This window comes from Notolabrus celidotus, chromosome 21 (genome assembly GCF_009762535.1).
Source record: "Notolabrus celidotus isolate fNotCel1 chromosome 21, fNotCel1.pri, whole genome shotgun sequence".
Lineage (NCBI taxonomy): Eukaryota > Metazoa > Chordata > Actinopteri > Labriformes > Labridae > Notolabrus > Notolabrus celidotus.
In genome coordinates, this window is record NC_048292.1 from 29,049,174 (window position 1) to 29,071,644 (window position 22,471).

Genomic DNA, 22,471 nt, shown 5'->3' on the forward strand with positions numbered 1-22,471 from the left:
TCTGCACTGTCAAGATCATATGTGATGCAGCCTACATCATTTCCAATGTGGAGGCCAAGTGGCCTGGGTCTGTTCACGACTCAAGGATGTATCGTGAGTCTAACCTGAGCAACAGACTGCAACGTGGTAAGCAGCCTAAAGATTAGCATAATATAATTCACTTGTCTCCCTCTTGTAATATACTCTAATGTATCCACTATACATTACAGGAGAGTTTGATGGCCTTCTGCTGGGTGACAGGGGTTACCCATGCCAACCAAGGCTGCTGACCCCTTACCCTGACCCTGAACCAGGCCCCCAACAGAACTTCAACCGGGCTCACTGCAGGACGAGAGCCCGGGTGGAGATGACCATAGGCCTGTTGAAAGCCCGTTTCCAGTGCCTACGTCACCTCAGGGTGACCCCTGAGAGGGCCTGTGATATTATTGTGGCATGTGTTGTTCTTCATAATATTGCCACTCTTCGAGGAGAGCAACACCCTGCCCTACAAATAGGAGCTGATGATGACCACCCCATCCACCTGCCAGCTATGCAGGACGGCAGAGCAGTCAGAGACACCATATCCTGCATCCACTTCAGAGATTAAGACAATATCATCACCAGAACCACCACCAACACAGCAGCAGTCAAATAAAAACATAATACAAATTTAATTTGGTCTTCTTTATTTCCTACAAATACAAGAGATAGTTTAGTTAATGTTCCTGTAGTTAACATAATTAACATAATTCACCTGTGACCATGCACCCACCTCTAACTTGTGCTCTAGTAATTCAATTTCGAGATCTGCCCTTCTCATCTGGCGGTCCAAGAACTGCATTTCTTTGTCGGTTTTTTCAATTTTTTTCAGCAGAAATATTTTATAGACGTCTTTCACTGGTAACTGGGAATACATAAGGAGGACATTAAATTATACAGTTGCACATGAATTCCACAGAATGAACCTCTGGTGTTTACTGAACATCCATCTCACTGTGTCAATCTGTGCAGTTGAAGTTGAGGGACCCTCCTGCTGCTGCCCAGCCATGCCCTGTTAAAAAGGATGACAATGTGTTAATACTTCAGTGTAGGCTAAATGTCACACTCTATTTTCCACCAGAATGTTAAGAAATGTGAATGGGAAGAGAACTAGCAATAACATATCAAATGTTACCTCTACAGGCCTTTCTGGTTCCCCCTCTGTGAAGGCAGCAGACAAAGTCTCCTCTACTCTTCATCCTAGATGAGTGATATGTCTCAGTATACTTAAACCACCATTTGACAAAATCTTTAGAGTATTGCCTACTTACAGTTACAAGGTCTGTTGTGGCGTGAGGGGGCTCCACCAGGCAGATCGCACCATCAGAATATGTTGGGAGAAAAAAAAAAAAGACATGAAAGGGAAATAAGTATTTGTATGAATAGGCTTTAAAAAAGATATATAGGTCTAGGAATATTACATGTTATAAAGGCACTTGTGTCTTGGGGGGTATCCTTTCACAGGGTACGGATGATGCTGGTGTGCACAAAAATTAATGAGCAAGACTATATAAATTTGGGTACAACATTTTTTGCCTCTCCCAGTATTCAAGAGGGTTTTCCAGCCTGCTTATATTGGGCTCTGCAAGGTAGCGTTGAACCTCCACAGTGGCATCTGCTGTGACATTTTGAGAACTTCTTGCCTCCATGACACTGGCGTCCAAACGATGCCACAGTTTGCTACCTAAGAGGAAACCACAGATCATGTTAGTAAGTGTTCTAATATGAATAATTGATCTCAAAATGTCAAATAATAGATTACCTCCAGTGACATCATGAGAGGTAGAAGCCTGGGGGGTTTCCTCTCTGCTGTGCACCGAGCGTCTAATGATGGCACACTCAGAGGTTAGACGTTTTATTGCTTCAGCAGCTTTTGTCTGACTGAAGAATCCTATGACCTTAAATCGGGGGTCCAGGAGTGTTGCAAGGGACATGATGCTCATCGACTGCAAAGTGTAAAGCCTCTCCCGGAGTAGCCCGATGAGCTGCTCTCCCATCTGGACTACCACTGCAGGTGCTGGCTTTATCACCTCCTCCTGAAGCATTTGCTCCAACATTTTCATGAGGGGTACGATTTTGGAGGCAGACACATTTTCTTCTGCTGACAACTCTACAGTGGCATCATAAAAGGGAGACAGCAAAGCCAGACACCCTGTAACAATGTTAAATTCATCTGATGTGAAAAAGGCCAGGTCATGTTGTAGCCCAGCTAACACTGCTCCTACTGGCTCCCTCAGCTCCACCAAACGTTGCAGCATCAAAGAAGTGCTGTTCCACCTGGTCTCCACTTCTTGCATCAGCTTCTTTTGTTCCATCCCCAGATGGAACTGCACTTGTGTAAGCTTCTCCTTTAAAGATACAGATGAGAAGGCCATGAAATCACTGCAGTAGGAACACAGACACACTATTAGCGTTATTATAAATTGGAATAAAGGGGAGGAGCATACCTTAGCAGTGGTGCTGCTTCTAAAGTAGCCAACCAGCTTCCTTGCTTTGGCCCGGATGCCAGAGACCACAGGGTGCTGGTCAAGCGCCTTCTTCACCACCAGATTCAGTGTGTGTGCTATGCAAATATGGTGCAGAAGCTTCAGCTCTTTCACACACGCAACCATATTGGGAGCACCGTCAGTGACCATACATGTCACCTTATTAGAAATTCCCCATTCCTCCATCATGGAGGCTTTCACACAAGCTATATTTTCAGCAGTGTGCGATTGGGGGAATGCCTGCACTCCCAACAGCACTGAATCCAGCCTGGTGTTCTCTCCCACAAAATGACATGTCACAGCCAGGTAGGCATCCATGTGGATGGATGTCCACATGTCTGATGTAAGGCTAACAGCAGCCGCCTTTTCCACTTTAGCCTTAGCCTTCTCCTTAGCTGTCTCATACTTGGCCTCCACCATGGCCTTCAGAGCCTAAAAGAAAACATATACAGTGCTGAATTGTGAGACATACAATAAAGTACTCATTTGTTTCATGCATGCACCCATACATACCTGCCTTGTAGGGAGAATATAATTGGGATCCAGTTTGGACACAAATGTCCGAAATCCAACGTCATCCACAACACTGAAGGGCTGTGTGTCCTTCACTATCATGGAGACGAGGGCTTCATCCAGCTCTGGTTTTCTGGTGGCTGGTTAAAAGAGAATAAATACAGTGTCTGTTACCTGTCTTTTTTTGCACAATAAACAAAAGTCAACATGGAAAAACTGTGATAGTGCGTTTGTAATATTGTAATGACTTACCTTGGCTGGGTAAAGCTCTAGTTTCCTCCTTATTCTCATGCAAGGCACGGTAATGCCTTAGCATGGATGAGGTGTTGTTATTGTACCCCAACTCCTTGGAACCCAATAAACACCTCACCTTTGAATTAAATAAGAAACAGTGAAAAATACAGTTCTTAAAAGCAAACCTAATACACCTGAAATAATGTTAAATTTAGCTTACCTTATTAGGAGTAATCAAATCAAAGTCAGCTAGTAGTCTTAGCTTAAAGAAGCTTGTTTTAACAATTGAGCTTATCTGCCTGCCTAAGACAAGCATTGTAAGTTATTGATATTATCAAACGGTAATAGTTACAGATTTATGGGTTAAGTTAGTATTCAACATGTACTTATATTGATTTGACTATATTTACTAATACATATTTATATAAATTGCATGATTTCACTCTCTGAATTACCTTGTAGTCTTCAGCAATTATGTTTTTGTCATTTACAACATCAAAGGCCCCCTTCTGTTTGAAAAGCATTTGTAGATTTTTGTAGTGCTTCTTAACATTTTCCTCACTGCAAGGACCACAAAAAACTACAAATGCACTTTTAAAGGACATCATCCATCTCTTTTAGACTGGAGCAACACGCAAGGAGTCCAAATGTATGCATCCCCAGCTTGTAGTGTTTTGGTATTCTGGAAAGAAAGCAATCACAAACAGTTATTTTAGTTGTTGTTCTTTTTTCATTTTGATTATAAGTTGAATTTCTGAAAGACATATAAAAAAAACAATCATACTTTAAAAAATAAAACATACTGCTCTTTGCACAGATCCTTTGCGTTCTTCATAACGTGACTGAGACATCTGTGCAGAATCGGGAGGTCAAATTTGGAGTTGGGATGCTGTCCTGTGATAAGACATAAATACTTCTGCAAGAGATCTTCAAGACTTGCTCTGCAGAAGGTTATTGAAATGGACCGCATTAGCACGATGGAGCCATCACATATGATCATCACAGGCCTTCTGTTGGCCCGGCTCCCATACATTCTGATGAGGTCTGTTTGAAATGCTTGAAGGAAGTGAGTTATAGATGCTGTGGTGTGATCAAGTGGGATATATGTTGCAACAGCAAGTGCTGAGGCTCCTTTTATTGAATTTCTGACAACCAGCCCATACACACAGTATGACTTGCTGCTTGCACTTTCTCACTGAACTAAACTGCCTGTGGCATCCAAATAAACAATGTTCCCCTTGGATCTGTCTAAAAACACAGACAGTGTTTTTTGGACCACAGCATTATCCCTTTTGACTCCATCAACACCTTTTGTAGAACCTCATCATCTTTTCCAGTTTGCTCCTTCAGCATCTCTTGAAGGCTTGTTAATTCATTTGAATGTGGTCGTGTAATTGTCCTTTTGGCCCAAGCAATGTTTTTCAAAACTTCTTTTGAAGGTGCATTGTCTCTGCAACCAGATTCCATCACTTCGTCTGGAATTTTTTGCAAGGACTCCAAATACAGGGTCCTTGGTCATTTGGATTCAAGCTGTTCTGCTGAAGATTTTCAAGCATGTGCTCTTACTGGCCGTCTTTTTATTTCGTCTCTGCTATGCCACACCTCTCCTGTGAAAGTCACACCTGCCGTAAGACTTTTTTCATCCCTGACCTCTACGTTAATGGTTACATTGCAGTCTTCAAATCTGCAGTAACATGTTGACCTGAATAAGGTAGTCTGTATTCTCTCCCCATGTACTCAAAACTAATCCCAATCATTCTCCCATCACCATCATCCACACACGTCTTCACTCTCTCAATCACTCCACTCCTCACTAAAGTAGCCACCCCTCTTGCTCTCATCCCACCATTATTCACAAACACTTGTCCCATCCATACTCTTTCAACCTCCCTCACACACTCCCAATCCCAATGTGTCTCTTTCTATTCTTGATGACATCATTGATATCTCCCCCCTCGCTGTCAGAGGTATCACACAATACAGACTCCCCGAGTGGCCCCTTCTCCTCCCCTGTCTTACCTGTACCCCTTGTGTCAGTCTTTCTGTGTCCCAGTCTCTGTCCTTCTCCCTGTCCTCCCTCCTCCTCTCCGGCGCCCCGCTGCTCCGTCTCCGCCGCGCTGCTGCGCTCCTCGTGCGCTTTTTCTCCTCGCTCTGCTTCACCTCCACCTCCCTCCACGCTCCCGTCCCCGTCATCCTCCATCGGCTCCACGCCTCCCGCCTCTCCGGTCTCCTCCGCTCCGGGCTGGTCACCACCATCACTCTGCACCTCTCCGTCTCCGTCTCCATCAGTTGCTGCGCCTTCCTCTCTGCGCTCCCTCCTCTCCTCCTGAACGCACTCCCGTGCGTAATGTCCCTGCCCTCCGCAGCGGAAGCAAAGAAAGTCCGGGCAGTCTCTGCGGATGTGTCCCGGCCTGATGCAGAGCCGACAGACCCTGACCTGCCTGTCATGAATGACCCTAAAGTGCTCCATGCCCTCCAGGGTCGAGAATCTTGTCGAGTAAGGGAGAGACTTCACCTCCTCATTAAACTTAACTTTCAGGAAGCGCGTCCCATCCGCCACCTCCGTTCCCGGCCACATTCTCCTCCTCACCCTCGACACCGGCCTCACCCCCCACTCTGCCAACCTGTCAAAAATTTCCTGATCCGAGACATAGACAGGCAGACTCAAAAATGACACTACCAGCTCATCATTGTTAATTTCTCTTGCCGCAAACATAGTGTCCCCCAGTTTAATTCCGTCCAGGGGACGATTTTTCCCCTCCTCCCTCCCCATCGTGATCTCTAGCCTCCCCGGCCCTCTCTGGTGACAACCGACCACCACTCCACAGTCCTTCTGGATTGCCCCTAGGACCCCCATAGTCGTGAGCCGGTCAAAACTTTTTGGAAACCGCCGGCCACGTCAGCATTTCCAGGGCGCTCCCCATGGCTGTCTCCCGTCCTCCTCCCTTCCATTGTGTTTCTATGAAACAAAACAAATAACCAGCCCTAACACCAACTGGTGCCAGGGGGGTGGAAAATACACAAACTCCTCAATAAAGAAGTTAATTGAAAAAAAAAGCAACTGTCCTTTTTTCCTCTCTCTTTTCCGTACGGCCCTCCCACACACACACACACAGACTCCTCCGCTCCCGCTCCGCACATGTGCACTCGGGCGTGTTCAGGGTGGTATGGCCGTAAGCAAGAGTATCATGTGCAAAACAGCCACTTATAGGCGGTGGGGCAGCCTGCAGCCAGAATGTGGCGGGGCACGAGGCCCCGCCACATTCTGAAATCTGGCGCACGTCTGTCTCTTTGCCTCTTTTCAGTCAGGCCGCTTTTTCTGCAGAGAAATTTGAAAAAAAGAAAAAAGCTTACAGCACCTGGTATTCCCAGGCGGTCTCCCATCCAAGTACTAACCAGGCCCGACCCTGCTTAGCTTCCGAGATCGGACGAGATCGGGCGTGTTTAGATTAAACAGCACAATAGTAAAGCTTAACTTCCTTAACTTTTCGCATTCATTCTCTATGGTAGTTCTTATCACTACGGATGTAATATATTTCTGACCACTATGGAGATTTGGGGGGCGCTGTTTCCCCCTTTGACAGATAGAGAGTAAGTTCTTTTTACTAAGTGATTCCCACTACACGGAAATTACTAAAATGGTAACAAACTTCCCAACATGAACCCCAGAAGAGAAACTGTCAGTTCTCCTGGGGGAAGGGTCAGCAGCTCCTCTGGCTGCTAAATATGTGTCTGCCTGTCACAGCCTGAGGGACGCACCATCCCATAATATTTGGTTTCAGGTGAAGGTTTTATGAGCGTGCAGCATCAAGTGAGGGCATTGAGATATGCTGTATGGGTGACACCATTGTCCATTAATATATATGTAATGTATGTGCATGAATCGTATGTTCTTTGGCAACAACATATCTTTGTTAATGCCAATAAAGCAAGTTGAATTGAATTGAATTGACCCAGTTTCTTACCGTTTTGAGTGACAGGCTGCATCAGTAGCAGTTTATCAACATTAACTGTGTTTTTTTCTCACATCACTCTGTGAAAAGAGGCAGGAAATAGAAACTGCTCAAACAGAATAAAAAGAAAACAAGAAAATCTTTATTTTAGTTTCAACTCTGACTAATACTCATAAAATCAGTGAGGAGATAACTCTGTCACAGTCAGAGTGAAAAACACAAAACATGTTTCCGCCCGGTTTCGAACCGGGGACCTCCCGCGCGGGTCCCCCTCATAGTAAAGCTTAAATTCCTTAACTTTTCCCATTCATTCTCTATGGTAGTTCTTATCACTACAGATGTAATATATTTTTGACCACAGGTGAGATTTGGTGCTGTTTCCCCCTTTGACAGATGTAAAGAGACCCAGTTTCTACCTGAGTGTTAACTCAGAAACACAATCAGGTCTATGCTAAGTAGGTTTAACTCACATGAGTGATATGTCGTAGTGTCTAGAATAACAATAATGATATAAAAGTACATTATAAATAATTATTTTTAAGTAGCACAATATTTATGAGCTGTCCTGTCATTAAACCCTGAATAAGATAAAGAAAATAAACTTTAAAAACAGAACACGTATAAATAATGAACGACGGCTTGTGTTTGAGTTAAAACTGTGTTCCTGATAGCTCGACAGCTCCAGTTTATGTTCTCAATCTTAGATCTCCAGAAAAAAAAATCCTCTTTGAACAAACTGATTGTTCCTTTGAAATATCTGTACTACGCTCATTGTTACATCTCTTATCTGTCAGATTAAGTCCATCTAACATCAGTTTCGGTTGTGATTAGCACCTTAAGTCAAGTGGTTTCTAACCTTGTTTGTGGTTTCAGGTCAAGAACTGAAATAAATGACGTCACTGGCTGCACTGTCAGTTTCCGTAGTGTAGTGGTTATCACGTTCGCCTAACACGCGAAAGGTCCCCGGTTCGAGACCGGGCGGAAACATGTTTTGTGTTTCTTACTCTAAATGTTAAAGGTTATGTTCTTACCTCTTTTAAATGTATGAGGCATCAGTGAAACAAAAAAAAACTCTCTCTTTGTGTTTTCATTTTATTCCCTTTGACCAGTTTCTATGTTCAGCCTCACATCACAGAGGCTGTGAGAAAAGGCACATTAAATGTTGACCTGTCACTTTTATTTGTTTTTTTTTCATGTGTTATTCTATTTCAGGGTTCTAAATTAACAACACACAGGATTGAGAGACTAGGTCTCTTTACATCTGTGAAAGGGGAAACAGCGCCAAATCTCACATGTGGTCAAAAATATATTGCATCCGTAGTGATAAGAACTACCATAGAGAATGAATGGGAAAAGTTAAGGAAGTTAAGCTTTACTATGAGGGGGACCCGCGTGGGAGACAAAGGTTCGATTCCCCGACGGGGAGACTTATGCTTCCTACCAGCAGCTAATTGTTTTACCCACAAGGACAGGGGCTTCAAGCTCGTGCTGCTCTCCAGCCGAGGTGAGCTGAGGAAGGGTTAACCTTCCCTACTACAATGGAGGCAATCTAAATCAAATTGCCAACCAAGCAGTCATCAATGTACCGTAAGTAAAGCAGGATGAGTTCATTGGTTCATCCCTGCCTTTTGCCTTCATCAGCAAATTCCAGTCCAATGTGTCGATATGCTTTACATCAGTAGGGCATGCATGCGCTGTTAAGAGCGACTACAGTTCCATTTGATGGTTAGTACGAGCCGGAATTTACAGTGGCCTCTGAACCTTTCAGGAGGATCGGCTGACCTGATAACCCTTGGATTGTTCAAGGGCTCACTGGTGCTGGGCACCTGTGTTGCTTGCCGTCCGACCAGTCCCAAGGCACCTGCAACACCTCAAAAGCAGGTCCCACCGAGATTTGAACTCGGATCGCTGGATTCAGAGTCCAGAGTGCTAACCATTACACCATGGCACCGTCGCATGGCTTCCAGAGACAGCTGTCGAACACGGTCTTACATGCCATCAACATGTATGGTTGTTACTGTGCACACAACAAGAGACGGTAGGCACTAAGAAATACCAGTGAAACAGAGGACCGCATGAAAAAGCAACTTTAACTGGCTGTCTAAAGTAACGTGGTCAGCTACGAGGGCTGAGGCTGAGAGCAGCATGTTCATTCTTTGCTGAGAGCAACACGTGCAAAAAGCAGGAGTCAGAGGCCACACAAACGGCACCGTCTCAGTTTAGCGTGTCAGGCACGCCCGCCGTACTACGAGCACAGTGTTTTATTGTCTTCATGCCGCCTGCCGTGTAAAGACTTGATGAGTAATCTCTGTCAGCATCATGTGGCAGACAACAGTGGCAGGGAAAAGCACGTCATGTCAGAAGTGGGATTCGAACCCACGCCTCCAGGGGAGACTGCGACCTGAACGCAGCGCCTTAGACCGCTCGGCCATCCTGACTAGATGGGCAGTGCGGTCACAGGGCGCGGCACGCCGACACGGTCACGTAACAAACCTTTTGGCTCCATTCAGGGTGCAGACTGCTACTGTTTTCACCTGGCAACAACAAGAACAACCTTTTGGGCTGGAGGACGAAGACATCGCTCCTTGCAGTGGGGAGGAAGACTAATGGAAGGCCAAAGCAGTTTCTACAAAAATCCAGTTGCAGGTACCTGGCTTTGCTCATGTGTACAACTTGAGTACCAATTGCTCTGCTGATATTACTAGTCCTTTAGTTTGTGAACACAGCTTTGGCTTAGCTGAGGTTTCTGGTCACTTGGACTTGAGCTCAGTCCTGTTACAGAGCAGTATCTGTCGCAACAGTAGGTAGGCTGAAGTCAAGTGAGAAACATGTTCACAACTGCGTGCGCAACCTTCAAGCTGGTTCCATGGTGTACAGGGAAATTACTAAAATAGTAACAAGCTTCCCAACATGAACCCCAGAATAGAAACTGTCAGTTCTCCTGGGGGAAGGGTCAGCAGCTCCTCTGGCTGCTAAATATGTGTCTGCCTGTCACAGCCTGAGGGACGCACCATCCCATAATATTTGATTTCAGGTGAAGGTTTTATGAGCGTGCAGCATCAAGTGAGGGCATTGAGATATGCTGTATGGGTGACACCATCGTTCATTAATGCATATAAAATATGTAATGAATATATATGTAATGTATGTGTATGAATCGTATGTTCTTTGGCAACAACATATCTTTGTTAATGCCAATAAAGCAAGTTGAATTGAATTGAATTGACCCAGTTTCTTACCGTTTTGAGTGACAGGCTGCATCAGTAGCAGTTTATCAACATTAACTGTGTTTTTTTCTCACATCACTCTGTGAAAAGAGGCAGGAAATAGAAACTGCTCAAACAGAATAAAAAGAAAACAAGAACATCTTTATTTTAGTTTCAACTCTGACTAATACTCATAAAACCAGTGAGGAGATAACTCTGTCACAGTCAGAGTGAAAAACACAAAACATGTTTCCGCCCGGTTTCGAACCGGGGACCTTTCGCGTGTGAGGCGAACGTGATAACCACTACACTACGGAAACTGGTGCCACATACTCTGACGTCACACCACCCAGTTCTTGACCTGAAACAACAAACAAACACAAAACCACCTCAGACAGGTATTCTTACTTTAGAGAAGCTTCAATAATGGACCCAGTCACAAAACATGCTTCTGCCCGGTTTCGAACCGAGGACCCCCGGACGGGTCCCCCTCATAGTAAAGCTTAACTTCCTTAACTTTTCCCATTCATTCTCTATGGTAGTTCTTATCACTACGGATGTAATATATTTTTGACCACATGTGTGATTTGGCGCTGTTTCCCCTTTCACAGATGTAAAGAGACCCAGTCTCTCAATCCTGTGTGTTGTTAATTTAGAACCCTGAATTGAATAACACATGAAAAAAAAACAAATAAAAGTGACAGGTCAACATTTAATGTGCCTTTTCTCACATCCAGCTTCTGTGATGTGAGGCTGAACATAGAAACTGGTCAAAGGGAATAAAATGAAAAAACAAAGACAGAGTTTTGTTTTTGTTTCACTGATGCCTCATACATTTAAAAGAGGTAAGAACATAACCTTTAACATTTAGAGTAAGAAACACAAAACATGTTTCCGCCCGGTCTCGAACCGGGGACCTTTCGCGTGTTAGGCGAATGAGCGTACGCCAGTTTTCACGCCAAGTTTGTGATTTATAAAAAACAAACTTGACGTGAAAATGTGACTTCTGATAAGCAAACTCTGACCCAGGCGTACGTACATTTTAGAGGCAGGGGGAAATTGGTGACGCAGTTGGTGAGAGGGAGAACTGAAGTCAGATTATATTCTAATGCCTTTTACACATTTCATTCATTGAATAAGAACATATTTACAGACCCGCGTCACCATCATCACTAAAATCTACATATTCTATTTGAACGTGTGTTTGTTGTGAGTCCTTTCCAATAAGCTGTCATTAAAAGATAAAAGCGTGACTTACAGTTCATCAAATATTTCATCAGCTTTGTCTCACCGTCACATTCCTCTGAGGTGTAGAGGAAACACACGGCCGTATCCTAACGTGTTCGTCGGGAGGTAAAACCAAAGTAACATCAGAGGACGTAAATCAGCCGCGGAGCAAAGTGACAGTCATGTTTTCAATGTTTCTAACACTGTGCAGAGTCACTGAGTGTAGTTATACTTTAATAAAGACTGCTGTACAGAGTCACTGAGTGTAGTTATACTTTAATATAGACTGCTGTACAGAGTCACTGAGTGTAGTTATACTTTAATAAAGACTGCTGTACAGAGTCACTGAGTGTAGTTATACTTTTAATAAAGACTGCTGTACAGAGTCACTGAGTGTAGTTATACTTTAATAAAGACTGCTGTGCAGAGTCACTGAGTGTAGTTATACTTTAATAAAGACTGCTGTACAGAGTCACTGAGTGTAGTTATACTTTAATAAAGACTGCTGTACAGAGTCACTGAGTGTAGTTATACTTTAATAAAGACTGCTGTACAGAGTCACTGAGTGTAGTTATACTTTTAATAAAGACTGCTGTACAGAGTCACTGAGTGTAGTTATACTTTAATAAAGACTGCTGTACAGAGTCACTGAGTGTAGTTATACTTTAATAAAGACTGCTGTACAGAGTCACTGAGTGTAGTTATACTTTAATAAAGACTGCTGTACAGAGTCACTGAGTGTAGTTATACTTTTAATAAAGACTGCTGTACGACGCACGCGGAGAGCAGAGACACGTCCCCGGCTGCCTCACACACTGATCACATCTTCATCACCTGCATGTGTTTACTGTGTTAATGAGAACAGTGTGGAGTAAAGCCATGCCCGGTTCTCAGTTATTATCTTACATATCATCATAATCAGTCAGAGCGCAGGCCAAGCTGCCCGTGATGAAACCAGCACATTAAACCTCATATCCACAGATCAAACTTCTGTCAGATAATATCAGAGAGGAGATCTCTGAAGGACGTGAGCTCTCTGTAATGTGAATAAAAAGTCTGTGTCCTGTAAACATGAAACACTGCAGTGAGACCTGTGCGTAATGATAAATGATGGATGCTCTGGCACTGCTGACGGATACATGAATGCTGCAGCGACGTGCAGTCACTCCATATTTTTATTTGTATTTATTTTGTGTCCCTCCTGCAGTAAGAAGCAAACAATGCGTGCTCTCTGAACTCTGCTTCATTCACGAGGATCACGGTTTGTGTGTCAGAAACTTTATTCTCTCCGTCTTCCTCTCTGTTGTTGCCGTGATTCACCGTGAGAACCTTTGATCTTCCGGCTCATTTGTCTGCATCTTCATTCATAACGTGCTTTGCATTGACCTTATATGGTTGAATGTTGGCGTGAAAAGGGCGGAATACGAGGCTGATCTTCGTGCGCAATTCCCAAGGTGGTTTGTGATTTATAAACGAAACATTGCGTAAAGTTTGCGTGCGAACGGTTTTATAAATCAGAATTATTTTTGGCACACGCCATTTCCGGGTTTTTGGAGTACGTACTCTTTTAGTAGAGATTCTACGCACTCTTTTATAAATGAGACCCCTGATTGTGGTTCTTAATGAACACTCAGGTACAAACTGGGTCTCTTTAATCGGCCAAAGGGGGAAACAGCGCCATATCTCACCTGTGGTCAAAAATATATTACATCCGTACTGATAAGAACTACCATAGAGAATGAATGGGAAAAGTTAAGGAAGTTAAGCTTTACTATGAGGGGGACCCGTCCGGGAAAGGTCCCCAGTTGGAAACTGGGCGGAAACACTTTGATGCGTTGCTGTTGTTTCCAGTGGAGATTGCCGCACTTATCAGAAAGTGGCCAGTCGTAAGGAGTAGGTGTGGGACGGTCGTGAAGCTGCAGGAACGCATTCTGGAACCAAGTCCGAAACAAAGCATTTCAGAACTCTCAATTTAGTGTATGACAAAGAGGAGGAAATATTGCAACTGCCACTCAAACAAGACAGTGTGCTGTACAAACATCTAACATCTTCGCAGTCCCACCGAGATTTGAACTCGGATCACTGGATTCAAAGTCCAGAGTGCTCACCATTACACCATGGAACCAGCTTGAAGGTTGCGCACGCAGTTGTGAACATGTTTCTCACTTGACTTCAGCCTACCTACTGTTGCGATAGATACTGCCCTGTAACAGGACTGAGCTTAAGTCCAAGCGACCAGAAACCTCAGCAAAGCCAAAGCTGTGTTCACAAACTAAAGGACTAGTAATATCAGCAGAGCAATTGGTACTCAAGTTGTACACATGAGCAAAGCCAGGTACCTGCAACTGGATTTTTGTAGAAACTGCTTTGGCCTTCCATTAGTCTTCCTCCCCACTGCAAGGAGCGATGTCTTCGTCCTCCAGCCCAAAAGGTTGTTCTTGTTGTTGCCAGGTGAAAACAGTAGCAGTCTGCACCCTGAATGGAGCCAAAAGGTTTGTTACGTGACCGTGTCGGCGTGCCGCGCCCTGTGACCGCGTTGCCCATATAGTCAGGATGGCCGAGCGGTCTAAGGCGCTGCGTTCAGGTCGCAGTCTCCCCTGGAGGCGTGGGTTCGAATCCCACTTCTGACATGACGTGCTTTTCCCTGCCACTGTTGTCTGCCACATGATGCTGACAGAGATTACTCATCAAGTCTTTACACGGCAGGCGGCATGAAGACAATAAAACACTGTGCTTGTAGTACGGCGGGCGTGCCTGACACGCTAAACTGAGACGGTGCCGTTTGTGTGGCCTCTGACTCCTGCTTTTTGCACGTGTTGCTCTCAGCAAAGAATGAACATGCTGCTCTCAGCCTCAGCCCTCGTAGCTGACCACGTTACTTTAGACAGCCAGTTAAAGTTGCTTTTTCATGCGGTCGTCTGTTTCACTGGTATTTCTTAGTGCCTACCGTCTCTTGTTGTGTGCACAGTAACAACCATACATGTTGATGGCATGTAAGACCGTGTTCGACAGCTGTCTCTGGAAGCCATGCGACGGTGCCATGGTGTAATGGTTAGCACTCTGGACTCTGAATCCAGCGATCCGAGTTCAAATCTCGGTGGGACCTGCTTTTGAGGTGTCGCAGGTGCCTTGCGACTGGTCGGACGGCAAGCAACACAGGTGCCCAGCACCAGTGAGCCCTTGAACAATCCAAGGGTTATCGGGTCAGCCGATCCTCCTGAAAGGTTCAGAGGCCACTGTAAATTCCGGCTCGTACTAACCATCAAATGGAACTGTAGTCGCTCTTAACAGCTCATGCATGCCCTACTGATGTAAAGCATAGTGTACACATTGGACTGGAATTTGCTGATGAAGGCAAAAGGCAGGGATGAACCAATGAACTCATCCTGCTTTACTTACGGTACATTGATGACTGCTTGGTTGGCAATTTGATTTAGATTGCCTCCATTGTAGTAGGGAAGGTTAACCCTTCCTCAGCTCACCTCGGCTGGAGAGCAGCACGAGCTTGAAGCCCCTGTCCTTGTGGGTAAAACAATTAGCTGCTGGTAGGAAGCATAAGTCTCCCCGTCGGGGAATCGAACCCCGGTCTTCCGCGTGACAGGCGGAGATACTGTCCACTATACTAACGAGGACGTGTGCCCTTGTGGTCCCTGGCACACGACCGCGGTCTTCCTGTCTTTACCAGGACAGTGCAGACATTCCGAGGGAGGCATGGCCAACTATGGGGTCCAATATACGACACACAGCAGGTCCGGAGCCTTAGTTCCCCCTTTACTGAAGAGCCCACAAAAGCGCATTGTGGGAGGCAGGGTCGCAGCCGATGCCAAGCAGTTGGGTTGAACTCTTTCTTGTGTTAGATATTGATCGTTGTCACATAATAAGAGCAACTGAGGGCTGGTGCATTCGTCTCCTCTTGATGGCTTTTCGTGCCTTCGTTGTGTATGAAACACATGAGCAGTCTTTCACGATGCTCTCAAATATCTGTGTGAGCAGACTGTATGTGTTGATGAGGGCGGTGGCGCTTACGGGGGCTTCCTTCAGGATGGCTGTGCACAAAGCTGGGTGGGGGAAAAATCTGAAAATAGCCACAACAGGAAACTGGACTACACCGCTGCGCAGCATCAAGACTCACCGGGGATCGAGCGCATGACATGAATCATCGACTAACTGTGACGAAAGCACCGGTTTCCGTAGTGTAGTGGTTATCACGTTCGCCTCACACGCGAAAGGTCCCCAGTTCGAAACTGGGCGGAAACACTTTGATGCGTTGCTGTTGTTTCCAGTGGAGATTGCTGCAATTATCAGAAAGTGGCCAGTCGTAAGGAGTAGGTGTGGGACGGTCGTGAAGCTGCAGGAACGCATTCTGGAACCAAGTCCGAAACAAAGCATTTCAGAACTCTCAATTTAGCGTATGACAAAGAGGAGGCAATATTGCAACTGCCACTCAAACAAGACAGTGTGCTGTACAAACATCTAACATCTTCGCAGTCCCACCGAGATTTGAACTCGGATCACTGGATTCAAAGTCCAGAGTGCTAACCATTACACCATGGAACCAGCTTGAAGGTTGCGCACGCAGTTGGGAACATGTTTCTCACTTGACTTCAGCCTACCTACTGTTGCGACAGATACTGCCCTGTAACAGGACTGAGCTCAAGTCCAAGCGACCAGAAACCTCAGCTAAGCTGAGGACTGAGCTTAATGGTGTGTTCACACCAAACGTGAGAAAAAAATTTGCGTCGCAAACTCGCACGAATATCTTTGCATCTGTCTTTTTGTGAAGCGAATATTCACTCCTCTGAATACGGAAGCGACAAGAGGGGGAGGAGGGGTCTGTCTCACAGATACCAGCAGCGTTTGTTTTTGTCTTGTAGTTCTGTCATCAGGATGACTGAAGCAACTCGTTAACTGCTGTTTAATCTATTGTGGAAGTCTCAAAGACACCGCAGATCCAAACGCCGTCATGTTTGCTGTCACAACCGTCACTGTCTTCCTTTGGAGGCCAGAGGATATACGCTTCCAGAGCTTCTTGAGACTAACGTTGTCCCAGCTTGACGTGCTCGGGACCATCCCGACTGCGGCGTGCCTGTCTACCTGTCTCAGGTGAGTCACACCGGGTCACTCCGGGAGTCAAACCGTAATTTACAACAGGGGCCCTTAAACACACATTGTTTCTGTCACAATGATGCTGAAAAAGCTCTCACTGTGTATGTATGTCATCCTGAACTAACGCTTTTTATTTCTGCCCACATGATTATAAACCTCCCCTTGTTTTCTCGTTTTTATACAGTAAATTCAATTCAGATGGGTCTGTTTATATTGTAGCAGCCTTATCAATACTCAAATTTAGGATGACAAAAAAACGAAAGTGATGTAAGTTATGCACAATTAAATTCAAACAGTGTAATTTTTGTAAATTTATAATCCACTACTGTGTAGATGCAATATCATATATCACTACCAACTCAACAGATACTGGGTACAATACAAACTGTGTTCTCCATCAGTCACTCAGGTTGAATGTTTCCTGTGCTGCAGGTACCACAGGTGATTCATACAGGAGCCTGGTTAACAGCTCATGTATTGTGGTCTTCACTGTGGCAAGCAGTGAGGTGAGGTGGAGCCTCTGCCTGGCCTGGGACAACCTGCAGCCAACACCTCAGCAAAGAAAGCCCTCCATGCTGGAAGACCTTAACATCCTCCTCCTCCTCTGTTTGATGATGTGTCCCTAGGCAGGAGATGATGTAGTGCACAGACATATTTAAAAAGGCTATTTTAAGAACCACCTACCCATACTATGAGGCACATTATATAATATTGCTGTTTGACATTAAAATGATGTGAATTCTAGTATAATAACAAGAGTCATAAAGACAGAAATGACATCCATTTCAGAAAGAATGAAGTATCTCACGTTAAACTGATGGCAAATAAAGAAGTATGATACCATCTAGAACTGTTATTTTTAACACTTAATTCTACATATGCATCTTAACTTAAACAACAATAATGTATTTTCTACTGTAGCAATCACTTAATCACAGCAGTGTAGTCTCAACATCTGACTATTGTATAGTTCACTTAATATATTATGCAGTACATATTATGTGACTGCAAGTATAAACACCAAGCCCAACCTGGCTGTTAACCTTTTTTTTTGGTGGGAAAAAACAATATGCAAGTTATTTTGAACAACATTCAGTGCCTTTATTTTACAGACTTTATAAAAAACCAATTCACCTTTGAACTTTTGACCAACACAAGTGGAATGATGAGGATATGAGATGTGTCTGTGTTTGGGGGGAAGATAAAAAATAGATGATGGGAAACCTGACGCAGTCCCTACAGAGACTGTTGCCCCAGTTACCCAAATGGTTCCACAAGTAACACATTACCGGATTTATAAATGAGTTTATGTTTTGGAATATAACATTCCTTTGGGTAAGGCAGCAGCCTTTGCATGGGAGGACCAGGGTGTCTGACAAAAAGCTAGGTGGCTGGCAGATGAGGCCTCCTCAAAGCTTGTAGAGGCAGCATCACTCTCCTCTCTGGTGGGTTTCCTTGTCATCTTTCACCCTGAAAAAAAATGGTGTGAAACTACTTTATAACACAAAGTCAAAAGTAGTAGAATTAATTTAGTTAAAATATTAAAATTACTCAACATAAAAGGAAATAAATAAACAACTCGTCATTATGATAAACACACAGGCTCTTGTTCTGCAGCATCATTAGAAGCTAAATGTCATGCCTGGACTTCAAAAACTGGTGTGAGATGATTCCAGCTAATTCCAGCTGTTTACAGCAATCAAAAATATTACATGTTACCCTCAGTACTTCATCATACAGCCATGATATCATCCAGCATGTGTGTTTCCCTTTAACATGGACTTCAGCATGCTCTTATATACAAAGTCATCCCAGACTTTACCAGCAATACTGATTTATCCCAGGGAGCACATGGATGCAACGGCTCTTTAAAGAATGTAAGCATGAAGATGTGAACATGTTCTTATTTAATTCAAGTTAATTTATCATGCAGTCATAGAAAGTAGTGTAGGCTTGGTACTATCATGAAGAAATGTGAAAAACAATGAGCTATCTGTTCATAAAAACAAATATTTTCTTTTTTTTTTTTCTTTTTCTTTTTTTGCCTCTTTTTTTTCTCTTGTCTGCATATATATTTCTGGTTTGTGTCATGTTTGTCACAAACTGTCAAATATTCATGCAATTTATTCTTGCAGCAAAAGAAAAGAAAGAAAACCTTTTTCTTCTGTGCTTGTGACTGTGTGCATTCAACCATCACCATCCCTCTTAGAACTCTGGCCTATCTTTTATTGACAGCTAATATCATGTTCTGTAAAAGAGGGCGTGCACACCTAGGTGGGCCAAAAAAATAAATAAATAAGAGAAAGTGAAAGAAAGATAACATAAGGATATACAAAGGGACAGGGAGAGAGAAGGAGAGAGAGACCTAACACTTAGATGGAGAGGGACCATCTCACCATGATGCCAAAAAAAAAAATCCGTGTGGTGATACTAATGATTAAGCAACCCTTAGTGTCCACAATCATTACTGAAGCTTGGGTCGCAGAGTGTTGCCGCCGTGCTGTGTTCTATTTGTGTAACAAGACCACCACTGGTGCAGATGAAACCACTTGGGTCAGACCAGCCGAGCGGTACGGCCCGGCACCCGGGCCGCGAGAGCAGTCAGACCGGAGGACCCAACCCGCCGCGGGAGACCCAGGCCAGGCGACAAGCCAAGGACCCAGACCGGAAGCAAGCAGGTACCGCCGGAGCATCCAGGGCGACCCCCAGTTCACCCAGTAGGAGGAAAGGGGGGCGAGGGGGGAGAGATCCTGCGGCCCCACCAAGGGACACCCCCACAACACCGCCCCCACAGCCCCCGGACGGAGCCAAAGGAGCCACCAGGGCCGAGGGGGCCCGGCACCAGGAGCAGACAGCCAGGCAGACGGGCAGGACCAGGACCAGAGCCCACCAACCGGCGCGCCTGAGCGGGGGGAAGGCGGAGGCGGCAGGGCCAATCCCCCCTGCCCCCCCCAGACGGCCCGACCACTCCCCCCAGCCACGCCCCCCACCCACGCCCTGCGACTGATGGACCAGGCCGCGGGGGCATGGAGGGACACCCCAATGGCTGCCGTAGTAACACCCCCCCAGCTGCGCACCACCCCACCCCCCCAAGAGGACCGCGAGGGAACCCCGGGAAACCCGGCCCCGAGGGCAGCCGCGGACCAGGCCCCCACAGGGGAGGGGGCAGCAGGGGGGCGGAGGGTGACAGGGACACCAGCCACCCACCCAGCCCCGATGGACCCCCAACGAGTAGAACAAATATTTTCTACTGGAGTTTGCAGCTTTTAAGTTTGACTCCTCACCTGTAAACTTACCTGTGATAGACAGGTAATCCTTGTCATCCTTGTCCTTGTCCATGCTTGTTGGCCACAGCGTCACGCAAATTTGTCACTGTAGTTGGATATTTTGAACTCGCCCGAAGACACGATAGACGCGAAATTCGCATCAAACTAGTCGCGTGGCACTTCAAACGCGTCACCGGGCTCGAATTCGCGTCTACACATTGACTTTTCATGGGATTTGTTCGCACGACGCAAAAAAAAACACGTTTGGTGTGAACGTGACATAAAACTGGAGTGCTAGATCGAAGGGGATCCTGGATTGCCACTGAATATTTGGAACACCCTTTGTGGATTAGGGGCTGACTGTGGGACTTTCAGGTTTTGACATTAGCATGAATGCTAACTTCTGTTAATTTGAACAGAATTAATAGATTACTATTGCCGGAGTTAACATCCTTGTTACGGGGTTAACAATGAACACAGTTAGTTTTGATTTACTGTACCAACCTGTCCGTATTTACAGAACTGAATTTGTAGTATAGAGTTCAGAGTTTTTAATAACAAGTCAGTGGATTAATACAAATACTACAGGGCTACTTTATATGTGTACACTACCAGTCAAACTTTTGGAAACACCTTCCCATTCAAGGGTTTGTATTTATTTGAATTATGTGGAACACTGTAGATTAATACCAAAGACATCAAAACTATTTATGTTAAAAAATATCAAGCTTGTCACAGTTCCTATGTGTTTTTTGTTTTTCCCTCCCCCTCCCCCTCCTTCTCTGTCTCCTTCACGCTCTGCTCACCTGCACTGGATCTGCAATCACACTCCTGCCAGCCATCATCCAATCACCACAGCCTACAAGAACCCTGCACCAACATCCAGTCCCTGCTGGATCGTTATGCCTACATGGTAGCCAAGTCCAGCTCTCAAGAAAACCTGTTGCTAAGCTTTTTGCTTTTTTTCGTTATCACCTTCAACCCGCCTGACACCTGTGTTATTTGTCTCCAGGACCCTTCAGCTACAAGCTCTGCCACCGTCTTCACTCTCCTGCCTGTTGACCACCGTCTGGATCCCTCAGCACCCCAGGACCCCCACCAGCTATCCCCTCACCCTGCACTTCAACAATAAACTTTGGGAAAGACAGTCATAGTCTGCTTTTTGGGTTCTGCTGTAAATACGTGACAAAGCTATGACCAAAGTATAAACGTTTTAAAAATGAATTCAGCACATAGATGTCTGCCATGTTGCCACCACCCAAAAATGTACTGCCCCCCTCTTGCCACCCCATAAATATTTTTCTAGATCCGCCCCTGAATTGATTTATATATCATTAATCAGTATGATATAGTGGGTCTTTGTATAAATAATCAATATAATACAGTAGATTTATATATCATTAATCAGTATGATACAGTGGGTCTTTGTATAAATAATCAATATAATACAGTTGATTAATATGTCATATACAGTGCTGTGAAAAGTATTTGCCCCCTTCCTGATTTCTTATATTTTTCCAAATTTTTCACACTTTTTCAGATCATCAACATTTTTTTATATTAGACAAAGATAACCAGAGTAAACACTAAATGCAGTTTTTAAATGATGATTTTATTATTTTTAAAGGGGAAAAAAGTTATCCAAACCTACCTGACCCTGTGTGAAAAAATATTTGCCACCTAAAACGGGCGGCTGTGGCTCAGTGGGTAGAGTCGGTCGTCTATCAGTCGGAAGGTTGGCGGTTCGATCCCAGCTCCGGCAGTCACATGCCGAAGTGTCCTTGAGCAAGACACTGAACCCCGAATTGCTCCCTCTGTTGTTCAGAGGTGTATGAATGAGATTAGCTAACACTGATGGTCCCTTACTGTAGCAGCCTCTACCCTCAGTGAGTGAATGGGTATGAATGGGTGAATGTGACGAGTAGTGTAAAAGCGCTTTGAGTGGTCAGAAAGACTAGAAAAGCGCTATATAAGTACAAGTCCATTTACCATTTAAAACTAGTAACTTAAAACTTCCATCCTTGGAGGAAGTAACTGCAATCAAATGTTTGCGATAACTGGCGATGAGTCTTGGATGAATTTTGCAGAAGTGTTTTAATTCAGCCACACTGGAGGGTTTTCGAGCATGAACAGCCTGTTTAAGGTCTTACCACAGAATCTCAATTGGATTCAAGTCCGGACTTTGACTCGGCCACTCCAAAACCTTCATGTTTTTTTTTAAGCCATTCAGAGGTAGACTTGGTGGTGGTTTAGATCATTGTCCTGCTGCATAACCCAAGTGTGCTTAAGCTTGAAGTCTGGAACTGATGGCCGACATTGTCCTTCAGGATTTTCTGGTAGAGAGCAGAATTCATGGTTCCATCAATCACAGCAAGTCGTCCAGGTCCAGACGCAGCACAGCAGCCCCAGAACATCCCTCTACCACCACCATGTTTGACTGTTGGTATGATGTTCTTTTATCA

The 22,471-nt window shown here is 44.8% G+C and overlaps 1 protein-coding gene, 2 long non-coding RNA genes, 10 other non-coding genes and 1 pseudogene across 14 annotated transcripts; 5 read left to right on the forward strand and 9 right to left on the reverse strand.

The window, feature by feature from the left end:
• Positions 1–652: 652 nt before the first annotated feature.
• Positions 653–1,366, reverse strand: LOC117804851. 2 transcript variants are annotated; one of them, XR_004629267.1, is made up of 4 exons: positions 1,290–1,366; positions 1,154–1,218; positions 752–1,030; positions 653–671 (listed from the first exon to the last, which is right to left on the reverse strand). It is a non-coding gene; the product is annotated as an uncharacterized LOC117804851 (long non-coding RNA). The 2 variants fall into 2 exon arrangements; XR_004629266.1 differs by lacking the exon at positions 653–671 and having other exon boundaries at positions 751–1,030.
• A 119-nt stretch (positions 1,367–1,485) lies between these two features.
• LOC117804845 (zinc finger BED domain-containing protein 1-like) lies at positions 1,486–4,805 on the reverse strand. The gene is made up of 7 exons (XM_034673263.1): positions 4,055–4,805; positions 3,707–3,933; positions 3,270–3,363; positions 3,018–3,157; positions 2,466–2,936; positions 1,781–2,366; positions 1,486–1,702 (listed from the first exon to the last, which is right to left on the reverse strand). Exons 2-7 carry the CDS (start codon positions 3,857–3,859, stop codon positions 1,512–1,514), a joined length of 1,635 nt encoding a protein of 544 aa, XP_034529154.1. The 5' UTR covers positions 3,860–3,933; positions 4,055–4,805; the 3' UTR covers positions 1,486–1,511.
• A 1,793-nt stretch (positions 4,806–6,598) lies between these two features.
• Positions 6,599–6,721, reverse strand: LOC117805510 (annotated as a pseudogene).
• Positions 6,722–8,118: 1,397 nt separating this feature from the next.
• trnav-aac lies at positions 8,119–8,191 on the forward strand. The gene has a single exon. It is a non-coding gene; the product is annotated as a tRNA-Val (tRNA).
• Positions 8,192–9,083: 892 nt separating this feature from the next.
• trnaq-cug lies at positions 9,084–9,155 on the reverse strand. Its single transcript has one exon. It is a non-coding gene; the product is annotated as a tRNA-Gln (tRNA).
• A 404-nt stretch (positions 9,156–9,559) lies between these two features.
• Positions 9,560–9,642, reverse strand: trnal-cag. The gene has a single exon. It is a non-coding gene; the product is annotated as a tRNA-Leu (tRNA).
• Positions 9,643–10,657: 1,015 nt separating this feature from the next.
• Positions 10,658–10,730, reverse strand: trnav-cac. Its single transcript has one exon. It is a non-coding gene; the product is annotated as a tRNA-Val (tRNA).
• Positions 10,731–13,690: 2,960 nt separating this feature from the next.
• trnaq-uug lies at positions 13,691–13,762 on the reverse strand. The gene has a single exon. It is a non-coding gene; the product is annotated as a tRNA-Gln (tRNA).
• A 422-nt stretch (positions 13,763–14,184) lies between these two features.
• On the forward strand, positions 14,185–14,267 carry trnal-cag. The gene has a single exon. It is a non-coding gene; the product is annotated as a tRNA-Leu (tRNA).
• A 404-nt stretch (positions 14,268–14,671) lies between these two features.
• Positions 14,672–14,743, forward strand: trnaq-cug. The gene has a single exon. It is a non-coding gene; the product is annotated as a tRNA-Gln (tRNA).
• Positions 14,744–15,197: 454 nt separating this feature from the next.
• Positions 15,198–15,269, reverse strand: trnad-guc. The gene has a single exon. It is a non-coding gene; the product is annotated as a tRNA-Asp (tRNA).
• A 552-nt stretch (positions 15,270–15,821) lies between these two features.
• Positions 15,822–15,894, forward strand: trnav-cac. Its single transcript has one exon. It is a non-coding gene; the product is annotated as a tRNA-Val (tRNA).
• Positions 15,895–16,122: 228 nt separating this feature from the next.
• Positions 16,123–16,194, reverse strand: trnaq-uug. The gene has a single exon. It is a non-coding gene; the product is annotated as a tRNA-Gln (tRNA).
• Positions 16,195–20,804: 4,610 nt separating this feature from the next.
• LOC117804857 lies at positions 20,805–21,156 on the forward strand. The gene is made up of 2 exons (XR_004629273.1): positions 20,805–20,922; positions 21,022–21,156. It is a non-coding gene; the product is annotated as an uncharacterized LOC117804857 (long non-coding RNA).
• The last annotated feature ends 1,315 nt before the right edge of the window (positions 21,157–22,471 follow it).

Coding starts and splice junctions, on each gene's coding strand:
- LOC117804845 (XM_034673263.1), bottom strand. CDS start 3,859: ATGATGTCCTTTAAAAGTGCATTTGTAGTTTTTTGTGGTCCTTGCAGT. Junction 3,364..3,706: donor TAATTGCTGAAGACTACAAG/GTAATTCAGAGA, acceptor TTGGGTTCCAAG/GAGTTGGGGTACAATAACAA. Junction 2,937..3,017: donor ATATTCTCCCTACAAGGCAG/GTATGTATGGGT, acceptor GTTTTCTTTTAG/GCTCTGAAGGCCATGGTGGA.